The following is an 11983-nucleotide window of genomic DNA, read 5'->3' on the forward strand; positions in this document are numbered from 1 at the left end:
AAAAATTCTGATAAAATTAAGTACAGGTAAAACTAAATTTAAAGTTAGTTATAAGTTTAAATGATAATTTCTTAGTTAATGATTATTATTGTAATTTAGAGGATTACTCCCGTGGTTTTAGAAAAGTCAATCTCCTATTTGAATGAGTCAGTTTAACATGTAACATTAATTAAAGCATATTTCATCGCGACATAGTGGCACCAAGTACTTTCCCAGTTTAGCAAATGGGCTTAATTATGAAGCATTATTGGGAAAAAGACGAAGAGGGACAGAAGGAACAAAAGGGTCTACCATTTAGTTGCTTTTCTTTCTAGGGAAAAAACATTTGGTGGTTTCAGTATTACTGTAATGACATATCTGCCCTCAATATTAACAACGAGGGTGGAGTATAGAAGAAAATAAAATCTTTGTTTTTATATTTTATTTGGTATGAATGTAAGGAAAAAGATGGTTCTGTTTTTCTAATTTTTTGGTAAACTATAAATAAAAACAAATAAACTGATCGGGTTTAATTCAATTCATTCCGAGTCCGTCGAAATTTTAATTTTACTTACTTTATTCTAGAACGAATATTTTTTAATTTAATTACCCCAATCGTACATGTCAAAAAGTGTAGCTTATTTTGTACAACAGTATCTGTGTCTGACACTGTTGGGTATATTTTGTTTTTGGCCAAGGGTTCAATTTCAATCAATTAATAAGCACCCTCTATTGGTTAAAACAAAAAGGGCACAACAAGTACCACCTAAGTCTAAAGTAGTTCCCACATCCTCTGAATTAGAGCATTTCACAAGAGAAAGTGTGCAATTGCATGTCTTGTCCCTGAAAAATGGTTCCAAAATTCGGTGGTGGAGTGGATGATGGAGGAACTGGGCGTGGAACTAGGCCTATCTGAACATCAACCTCCTTTTGAAACTGAAACCAACTTTTTGGGAGTCACCTTCTTTCAACTTGTTATGTTCAGGATTGTGTTTCTTCATTTCGGAGTTTAGAGTCATGAAGTTTCTTGGTCTTGGGTCTTCTATAACTGTGAGATAGATCATGTGTCCAACCTTCTCTGTGGTTCAAATGGTACAGTCCCTTGCCTCTTCAAACTCACCTTTTTTTTCCTTGTTATTCTCGGGGTGGATTTACTTATTTTTATTGTGGTTATGATGAATTTATTCATCCTAATTTTGGAATTTTTTTTTTTTTTGTATTTGATTGTGTTGGATTTGATATTGTTGTTTTTCATGGAACACGATTGAGTTAATCAATTAGAAGAACTTTCATGTTCTGAAGGAATGTTTCATATTGTTTTTCCAACAAAGGAAAGCAATAAAGTTGAGGTTTATTTGATTGCCAGAAATTAATTATTGTTTGGTGGACCATGGATGGTAAATATCATTTTTTCTGTGGATAAGTTTGATAGCCTTATTTCTCTCCATGTCTCTTCCAAAGACCAATTAGATACTGTGGGAATTGAACCTTTTTCAATTAGTATTTTTTTTGGAATAAAATTAGATATGCAGAGGAATTGGACCTTTTTCAATAATTTTTTTTTTTGAAAAAAACATGATATGCAGAAAATCTATGGGTTGCGTGCAATGGCAGCCTTAGCTTTTGACTTTTTTTGTTGGATGCTAGTAGTAGAATAGATTTTGTGCTTCAGCAGCAATACTAACTTGCACGCATCCTTATATAGTTATATGTATGGAACGAATGTTCAGAAAATCATTAGTTATCATTTTCTAAAATAATTTCTACTCTTATTTAGTCTAAACAAAATGACCCCTTTAGAGTTCATTAATTTAATCCAAGTCTCATTTTTTTCTTGCCTCGTGAATTAGGACGATATATTTAAAAAATGTTGCCATCTTAACTATTATAATTGCTATCTCACTATTTGGATGTTTCCATTTTCTTTGTATATGAAAGTGGTTGAAGAAAGTATTGATTAGTCTACTTGTTGCAGGTTGAAAAGAAATGATCTTGTAATAGATGCTACTTTGGCTTCTGGCAATGGCAAGTGAGTTTCAAGTTGGAAGTTCTTTCAGACGGGTGATCGAATAACAGCCCCTTGTTGTAATCAAGGAGCAGAGAATGTGTGTTAATTGGTTTTTACTGTTGAAAAGCATTCCTGATAGACCAGACCTGTTGTGTTCGGCTTCATCGTGGGCAAATCTCCTTTGGCAGTATAGCTTCTATGTTCCAATCTTGGAAGAGGCAAATTTATAACTATCTGAAACTCATTTATGTTTAAAGGTTCAACACTTTAACTGTATTTGGGCAACTCTCCTTTGGCAAAAGTTACTTTATTTCCTTTGGTTGAATTCCTGGCAGTAAAAATATATGTGAAAAAAAAATTCTGCCATCTTCCATAAAAAAATTATTACCATTCTGAGGTTATTCCACTAGGAACTCCTCACTTTCCACCAGGGCAAATCTACTTTGGCATTACTTCCAAGGTTTTTCTTCCAGAAAAACACAAAAAAATCATCTGATAGTCAAATAGTTGTAGTTTCTTGGTACTTGTTTTGGGAAGCTTTCACAAGAGGTTCTTTCTCTGGAAATTCCCGTTCAACTGGGCAAATCTCCTTTGGCATTTTGGAGTCTTTGAGTGACTCCTTTTATCCTATCAGGCAAATATCCTTTGCCATTAACTTTCCTGTTTCATTAGTCAAGATATATTGTTAATAAACTGGCTTACTATCTGTGACAAACATCAGTATCAATCAGACACATTTTGCATTGTACACAAATATCCTTTGAAGTCAATATCCATACATCTGTTGTGGACCTCAATACCCCCTGGATTTCAATGCTTCTATTTGCTTGAGAAGGTAAGGATACTCTTAAATCCCTATTTATTGTTAATATTCCTTGTTAAAATTTTGTTGTCTAAACTTACCATACTTACTCTAGGTTTTGCTCAATAACGAAATGATATTACTAACAATTTTCTCAGTTATAGATCATTAGTAAAATTGAGAGTTTAAAATAAAATCTACATCTTATTACTGACTGCTGATTAATGTTGATTCCATCTATTTCTCAGTCTGGTCAGAATTTCGGTTGATATTGACTAACAACTCTACTCTTTGCTTGTTGTGTTATGAAGTTAGGTATTTTATTGGAATCATTTTATTGATGTTACCATGAACACATTATGACAGGCATCTAGTAGATGGATGCTCACATGACTGATTTGGATTGGGAGACTTTCAGTGACGGCAGCAGCAGTGAGGATCAAGAGGATATTGATTTTCAATATGGTAGACAAGCTCGGAGCATATTATCAAGTTTAGAGGAAAGCATTGGGAGGATAGATGATTTTCTCTCATTTGAGAGGGCATTTGTCCATGGGGATGTGGTCTGCACCTCCTCAAATCCATCCGGACAGATGGGGAGGGTCACAAGTCTTGATGTGTTGGTGGACTTGGAAAATGTTCAAGGAAAGAAATTGAAAAATGTGAACTCCAAGAAACTTGTGAAGATTCGCTCCATTTCAGAAGGTGATTGTGTAATTAAGGGGCCATGGATTGGCCGGGTTCAGAGGGTAGTAGACAGAGTGACTATATTGTTTGATGATGGAACTAAATGTGAGGTCATTACCTTGGAAAAAGATAAGCTCTTACCACTGACTCATAATTTTCTTGAAGATTCACAATATCCATACTATCCCGGGCAGAGAGTAAAGGTTAATACCTCCACAGCTTCTAAACCAGCTAGATGGCTGGGTGGCACCTGGAAAGACAATCATGATGAAGGAACTGTTTGTGCTGTGGAAGCAGGTTTGGTGTATGTTAATTGGCTTGCCTCTGTTCTTTTGGGTTCCAATTTTAATGTGAGTGTTCCTCCATGCTGGCAAGATTCCAAAAACTTGACCTTGTTGTCCTGTTTTTCACATACAAATTGGCAACTTGGTGACTGGTGCATGCTCCCAGTTGTGGATCAAAAGGAACAGATTATTCAAGATGCATCTACCTGTGATCCTTATAATGAGCAGGGTATGGCTAGAGGATATAAGAGAAGAAATCTTAACATTGGGGAATTATTTCTAATTGAAAAGATAAAGACCAAAGTTGATGTTGTTTGGCAAAATGGTGAACATACTTTGGGATTGGATCCACACAACTTAGTCCCAGTGAATGTCATAAACACTCATGAATTTTGGCCCCAGCAGTTTGTGCTGGAAAAAGGTGCTTCCGATGATCCTCTTAAGCCTAGCAATCAAAGATGGGGTGTTGTTCTTTCCATGGATGCAAAAGAGCATACTGTAAAGGTACACTGGAGAACTGTTCCCACATCTGAGACAGATAATTTAGCTGGAGACACAATGATTGAAACTGTGAGTGCCTATGAACTTGTCGAGCACCCAGATTACTCCTGTTGTTTTGGTGATATTGTGTTCAAGGAGGCTCAAAAACAGCTTGGCTACCAAGCTGATAAAGATAATGCGAAGTCAGTGACTGACTTGAATGTGGAAGTTCCTCTGATAAACTGGGACCAAATCAGTCATCCGAATAAGTATGCAGATAACAGTTACCTCTCCTGCATTGGCAATGTTACTGGTTTTGAAGATGGTGACATGGAGGTGAAATGGGCTACTGGTTTAACAACCAAGGTATGACTTAAATTTTTATGTACTCAATATGTTGTAGTTAATGATGCTAATGGCTATGTATGATGTAGAACTTATATGAGGTCAACTCTTCCCATATCTGCAATTTCTAGATGAACAGTTTTATATATAATGATAGATCCAATCAGTTTAGTGATTCCCTCCTCTCCTCCATCTTCCTTGTACCTGGAACTGTGTGGCTGTGTTGTCTGAGGTATAAAATCTTTCTTGGCTGAAAAGAGGGTTTGTTTGTAGCAGCTGTTTGGTGTACTTAAGGATGGTTTAAAATGATCCTTTCCATTCTTTTGGGATACAAAAGAAAATTCTTTCCTTTCTTTATCAAAATCTAGATTTAGTAATAATTGGTAAATAACTACAAGTTATGACACTAAACTTGGACTACATCATACTTATATGATAATTCTGCTGAACTTAGACTGCAACTATATTAGTCACTCAAGAACAATTCTTTCTTATGTTCTATTGTAACTGCAACAACATTAGTCACATAAGAACAATTCTTTCTTACGTTCTATTGTAACTGAAGCAATAGTAGTCTTTTAAGAACACTTCTTTCTTAGGTTCTACTGTAATTTATACACTATTTTGTTGCCCTACATCTACAGGAGGTCATTACAAGTTTATTTGTGCCCCTACAGGTTGCACCTTATGAAATTTTTCGAATTGATAAGCACGAAGGTTCAACTGCAACCCCTGTTTCTTATGAAGCAAATGTTGAGGAGTTGACTCAAGAGATGATTGTAAGTCAACCATCAGACAAGAAGGGAAAGGTGAGGGCAATAACTTCTCTGTGTCTTATATCTATGTACATCCATATGTGCATAATGTTTATGCTTGTATAGTAATCAAATATTTATGAGGATTATTTATCAGGACATTGAAATACTGAGGATTCATCTTCGAAATTATAGTGAAAAGACATGTAGTTAATAGCAAGAGAAAAATAAAATAGAACTTTCAAACTCTTCTTCAAAATTATGGATCGTTTTCGATGAGATTATAATTGTTGAGTTTATCACTGATTGTCTAGTCATAAACTGAATATCACTTTGATGATTAGGGCTTGTTAGATTGTGATGGCTATAGAGATAATTGTGAGCATCCAGGAGAAAGTAGTTCCTCTTCCCTTCCACAAGCTGCCTTTGAACTTTTCTCCAGTATTAAGGCCAGCATATTCAAAACACTTGGTGTAACATCACTTTCTGGCAAATTCTGCCCAGTCCCTACGTTTGAAGAGGGAAATGAATCTGGTTGTCTTGATAAGAAAGATTTGGACACTTGTGGCCCTGAATCTGAATCACATCCAGTGAGCAAGATGCAGTCTTCTGGAGACATTTGTGAAGTTATTAGGACTCATAAGAGGAATGATTTTCCAGTTTCTTTAGACAACAAAAACAGTTTAGATCAGTTGAAGCAGTTTGATGTAATTGATAATTGCTCAGATCACCACTTTATTCAAGAGGGGAAAGGATTGACATCATCTCAGGTCAGAAATCGGAACATCATCACTAACAGTGACATTATACATACATTGGAAGCATTGGGGCTAAAAAATTTTCCTATTTTTGTTCCTTTGTAGTTTAAAAAGGGTTGGGTGAAGAAGGTACAACAAGAATGGAGCATCCTGGAGAAAAATCTTCCTGGTGCACACTTCTTCTTATTTATTTTGAGCCATATTATTTTATATGCTTTGGAGCATATATTGTTATACAATGGCTAAAATCAGGCTACAAAATTATATATGCATTGCAGCAGTTGCAGGTCCCTGTCCATATAGCCCTGTCAATATATGGACAGGGATCGATCCTGCTTTAATTCCTTTAGCCATTTTAATCTGGAAGGAAAACACTGAAGATTATATTAGAGACAAGTTTCAATTTTAGGAAGACCAGGACCCTTATATTGTGTAGATTACTGCAATATGGGAATTAAATTGGTGGCCGCTATAAAGATTAACCAAAAATCGTCAGAATTCTATCTTTTAGAAGTTGGAATCCATAAGTTTAACTGAATATAGTATGTAACTTTGTTAGCTTTGTTGGTCATTAAGATTTAATCTGCAACTGATCTGAAAATGAGTAGGTATTTACTAGTCAAAAATGAAAAAGGGACATCTCTTCATGTATACTGTAAATTTCCATCACGCCTTTCTGCAAAATTGACATACAATATTTATTTGCACAAACAGAAACTATTTATGTCCGTGTTTTTGAAGAAAGAATGGATCTCATGCGAGCAGCCATTGTTGGTGCATCAGGGACACCTTATCACGATGGCTTGTTTTTCTTTGATATATGTTTCCCTCCAGAGTATCCCAGCGAACCCCCTGTAAGCTTTGGAATGTAGTTTTGCGGTGCTTTTATAATTCTTTTCATTTACATGCATGTTAACTCCCTCCACTTAGTATTCAGCATCCTTACTAAGAAAGCTGCATATTTGTTTCTGAACCAGCTCTCATCCTGTCATTATGACATTTTTAATCCCATGCAGATGGTGCATTATAATTCCGGCGGGCTACGATTGAATCCTAATTTGTATGAGTCCGGGAAAGTCTGTCTGAGTCTCCTAAACACGTGGACTGGTACAGACACCGAAGTTTGGAACCCTGGAGCTTCCACAATTCTTCAAGTCCTTCTTTCTCTGCAGGCCCTTGTACTTAATGATAAGCCTTATTTCAATGAGGCTGGATATGATCAACAAATTGGTAGAGCCGAAGGGGAGAGAAACTCAGTGAGTTACAATGAAAATGCTTTCCTTGTCACCTGCAAATCCATTTTGTATCTATTAAGAAAGCCTCCCAAGGTAAAATGACCACTTCTCTCTACTTTAGTTTGCCTCTATATTATTATGACAATGACTAAATACCTATAGTTAATAGTTGAAAAGAAAATAGTGCCATCTTAATCTTTGAATATAGTTATATAGATGGAAATGTGACTAAAAACGACTCTTATTGCAGCATTTTGAGGCATTGGTGGAAGAGCACTTTAGACAATGCTCCAAACATATACTTTTGGCTTGTAAGGCATATCTTGAAGGAGCTCCTATAGGATGTGGTTTTGGTGGTGGAAAAGCTGAGCATGAAAACCAAAAGGGAACTTCTACTGGATTTAAAATAATGCTTGCTAAGCTCTTCCCAAAGCTAGTAGAGGCATTTTCTGACAAGGGAATCGATTGCAGCCAGTTTGCTGAGATGCAAAAGTAATTGTCTGTTCTACCTTGTTGTGAATAAGCCGTCCAGCTTTCTGTCAAGGATATTCAAACTTTATGTGTAATATTAATTTGTTTTCACTTATCTTGTATAATATCAAATGTGTGCTTGATAAAAAAATACCAATATCCTCTTGTAAACCACCACCCCCTCCCAAAATAAAAGAAGTGGTGAAGATGTATTGATAATAAAAATACCCTGTGGTATGTAATGTATCATATGTACTATGTAATGGCTTGAAGATGTGAGAATGTAAAATAAGAAGCACAGTGATTGGAGTGGTTTGCTTGAAGTGTCCTTTAATATGTTTGATGATGATTTTAAATGCGCTATGACTGCTAAAGAAGGGGTTAGGGAGTTTGGTGAAGGTATCACTGATCACTTGACTATAGCTATTTCTGTGGCTTTTGTCAGAATCTCTGTTTTTCTGATTTTCATTGATCGTGATATCATCTATATTATCAAAGAAATATTTACAGCCATAAATAGCACAATTATTCTAATTCCTATAATTAGGAAAATCTAATTATATACAATGAATACACATATTGCTAATTTAAATAGACAGATTATATTCAGCATAGGAAACATTAATCATAGGATCCCTTTCAAAGGAATGAAGAATGTTTCTTTCTAATATATATCACCTCGATTGGATATTGCGTGTAGCATAAGAGCCAGTTATGAGAAGACTGAACAACTAAACATATTACTTGGAACAGAAGGATTAAGAAGTAAACAAGTCATGGTAACAATCTTTTGCTTGGTTAAAATATGTGCAACGCGGTCTCTATTATTTTGATTAAAAATTATTAAAAAGTAAAAGCTACAAAACTACAAGTAGAGTTTTCATTAAATAAGTATAATGATTTTAATAGATTTCAATTATAGTAAAATGTGTTTAAAATAGTGTATTAAACAATATATTATTGGCATTTTTCCTTTAAATAATTCGCCACACTTTTCTCTCTCTCAAATATCTCTCAGATCTCGATCATATGTATTTTTTTTTATGGAAAATAATCTTATTCGAATAAGTAAAATCAGTGTTAGAGACAAAATTCAAGTCAATTTTATCAAAAGAAAAATAAAAAATAAGTTATAATATTAAAAAAAAAAAAAGCCTAATAGATGCGACATGAGCTTGGCTGTCACCGCGTTCTGAAGTGCTCTGTCCTGTCTTCTACTTCTAAGTTCCAATTCACATTCTTCCTTTACACGTAAATCCCATTTTTGAAATTCTAAAACCCTAGAAATCGAATTCACCATCCAAATGTGACACGTAGATTCAGCAATGGGAACTCCATCATCGAACCCTCTCTTCATCTTCTTCCTTTTCTATTCCTCTGTATCACTTAATCCTTCAGATTTGACTTTCGAATCGACCTACGCTCGCCTCTGCAACCACCATGTCCCTGCACCGCCCTCTCGTTCCGCCGAAGGAACCTTCCCCGGCGTCGCCGACGAGCTCCGGTTCCAATTTGGCTACTTTGCCGGCGGCCACCGATTCTTCAACCGATCCGTCTCGATGAAGAACCGCGCGTCGTGACGCGTGACCTCCGTTCGCCGAAGCGCGAGCGACGGCGTGTTCGAATTACACGGGCGAATGCTTCTTCAGCAGCGAAGAGGAGCGACGCCGGCGCCGGGAAGGTCGCTCCGGCAGGTTTATCCGGGCCGGAGAGTGACGCATTGGGGAGTTTTGCAGTGGATGCGCGTTTCTCTGAGTGGATTTTGGTCGCGCTCTTCTGGTAACCTATGTATGTTCGGAATAGGATCGTCTCATGTTAACATGCAAAACGCTAATGTTGTTCTTAAGCTTCGTTACCCTAGAGATTTAAGCCTTTTGGATTGTTTGATAAGTGGAACACTAGAAAGTTTTGATGACAAGAATAATTTGCAATATTTTGAACCTATTTCGATATTGGCTTTGTCTCAGTTCGAATTACAGGTTTACAATAGCTGGGAATGAAAAGGATAATGGTTGTGGAAGTGGATCTGATGGGGAGGGTTTGTCCCTTAGAAACTTAAGCCAAGGTGCTTGCACTACTTTTCTTGGACACACGGATAAGTTTGAATTGGAATATGGGAGTCACTGTGGTAATGGTAGTTGCAATCCTGTTGGTGGTAGTGGTGGAGAATTGCCTGATTTAATGCTGCTTCATGCCACTCAATGTGCGGAGAGGCAGAAGGTTCAGATGCTATTGGGTTTTCCCGAATCCAGCTACCAGGATGCTGTGTTTCCGTTTCATCCAAATACGACATTGGTTTCTGAGGGGATGTGGGATGAGAAGGAGAATCAACTATGTGCGGTTGCATGCTGGATCTTGAACTTCACTGAATCTTCGGTTAATCCTTATGTTGGAGATTGCAAGATTAGGCTCAGTTTCAGGTTTCCTGCAGTTTTATCTTTGAGGAACAGGAGTACGGTTTTGGGGCAGATTTGGAGTGACAAAGTGGTTGGTGAATCTGGGTACTTTAGGAAGGTTGGATTTCAGGGTTCATCAAGGGTATCAAAAAGCCTCCAAGGTTTCCAATACAAGTATGCTGATACTGAGAGGGTGAGAAAATCTTGTGCGGAAAAGATGAATGCTAAAGGGAAGGGAAATACTATCCGGATGGATATTCTTCTGATATGGCATTTAGCATGTTAGTGACAAACAGCAGAAGGCAAGTAGCTCCAGGACACTCATCGCCACTATTTGTCGGTGATCAAATTCATAGTGGACAGTCATATGGGGTTCCATTTGTGTTGACAACAGGAAATCCGAAAGCACGTGGTATTCAAACAGATAATTTGTTGAATGTCAGCTATACAATAAGCTTTAATTCCCCTGCTGATTTCAAGTTTGGCAGAGGAGTCTCATCAACCAAAGTCAAAATTGGGGCTGAAGGAATTTACAATAGGAATACTGGAGTTTTGTGTATGATAGGATGTCAGCATTTGAGGTCAACAGACAAAATACTGATAAAGAATGAGACTCTGGACTGTGAATTCATGGTTAATGTTCAGTTTCCTCCATTGAATGCAAAAGGAGGTGAATCTCTTACAGGAACTATAGAAAGCACACGACAAATGTCAGACCCTTATTATTTTGATCCCCTTCAGTTGTCTTCATATTCCATTTACAGAAACCAAGCAGGTCTTCCATTTGGAGAATGGATTTTGAGTTAATTATGGTATTGGTATCAAACACACTTGTTTGTGTGTTTGTAGGATTGCAACTTCTCCATGAGAAAAAGCACCCGGATGTCCTTCCTTACATTTCTGTTGTGATGCTCACTGTTATTACTCTAGGACACATGATTCCCCTGATATTGAACTTTGAAGCTTTATTCATGGGGAACGACAGCGTGCAGAATACTTTTCTTGGTAGTGGAGGCTGGCTTGAAGTGAATGAGGTAGTCCTGAGGATGGTGACAATGGTAGCCTTTCTTCTTGAGTTGTGCCTTGTACAATTGATCTGGTCCTCAAGACAGGGTGAGGGAAGCCATCCTGGTCTGTGGGGTTCTGAAAAAAAAGTTCTTTATATCACTTTACCATTGTACATTGGTGGTGGACTGACTGCTTGGTTGGTGCACATATGGAAGACTTCTCACCAAAAAAGATTTAGACCATTCCAACTTTCACGCCACAAGTTTAGGCTTCCTCGAGAACATTTTTACCGACCTCCTTCCCTCTGGGAAGACTTTAAATGTTATGCCGGTTGGCTCCTGGATGGTTTTCTGCTCCCACAGATTCTGCTTAACATAATATTTAACTCAGATGGGAAACCTCTAGCATCTTCCTTTTATGTTGGGACAACCATTGTTCGTATACTGCCCCATGCATACGATCTTTATAGAGCCCACAGTTCGGCATGGTACCTTGATTTATCATATATATATGCAAACCATAGAATGGATTTTTATTCCACAGCCTGGGACATCATAATCCCTAGTGGTGGTATTTTGTTTGCTCTCCTTGTATACTTTCAGCAGAGATTTGGTAGTCGGTGCATTCTTCCAAAGAGGTTCAGAGAAAGTACTGCTTATGAGAAAGTACCTGTTATTGGCAATGACGATTTATGATGCATTGACTGCATTTTGTAAAATGATTTTTATCCTCCAACATTTTTTATTTAGTTTTGGAAGGCATAAATTGCAATAGA

At 37.1% G+C, this 11983-nt stretch overlaps 2 protein-coding genes across 4 annotated transcripts; both read left to right on the forward strand.

Annotated features, from left to right (window-relative positions):
* Positions 1-685: 685 nt before the first annotated feature.
* LOC114376611 (probable ubiquitin-conjugating enzyme E2 24) lies at positions 686-8127 on the forward strand. Of its 3 annotated transcripts, none has more exons than XM_028334798.1 (9): positions 686-1071; positions 1955-2822; positions 3101-4606; positions 5230-5394; positions 5685-6110; positions 6204-6267; positions 6813-6952; positions 7115-7426; positions 7584-8127. In XM_028334798.1, the coding sequence occupies exons 3-9, from the start codon at positions 3167-3169 to the stop codon at positions 7827-7829; spliced, it is 2793 nt and encodes a 930-aa protein (XP_028190599.1). In that variant the 5' UTR covers positions 686-1071; positions 1955-2822; positions 3101-3166; the 3' UTR covers positions 7830-8127. The 3 variants fall into 3 exon arrangements, with proteins under 3 accessions (XP_028190599.1, XP_028190598.1, XP_028190600.1); XM_028334797.1 differs by having other exon boundaries at positions 687-1071; positions 3156-4606; XM_028334799.1 differs by having other exon boundaries at positions 689-1071; positions 3156-4606; positions 5263-5394.
* A 1314-nt stretch (positions 8128-9441) lies between these two features.
* Positions 9442-11903, forward strand: LOC114373313. Its single transcript, XM_028330800.1, has 4 exons — positions 9442-9611; positions 9772-10374; positions 10479-10975; positions 11050-11903. Exons 1-4 carry the CDS (start codon positions 9442-9444, stop codon positions 11901-11903), a joined length of 2124 nt encoding a protein of 707 aa, XP_028186601.1.
* The last annotated feature ends 80 nt before the right edge of the window (positions 11904-11983 follow it).

Source organism: Glycine soja, chromosome 11, assembly GCF_004193775.1.
Source record: "Glycine soja cultivar W05 chromosome 11, ASM419377v2, whole genome shotgun sequence".
Taxonomy (NCBI): Eukaryota; Viridiplantae; Streptophyta; class Magnoliopsida; order Fabales; family Fabaceae; genus Glycine; species Glycine soja.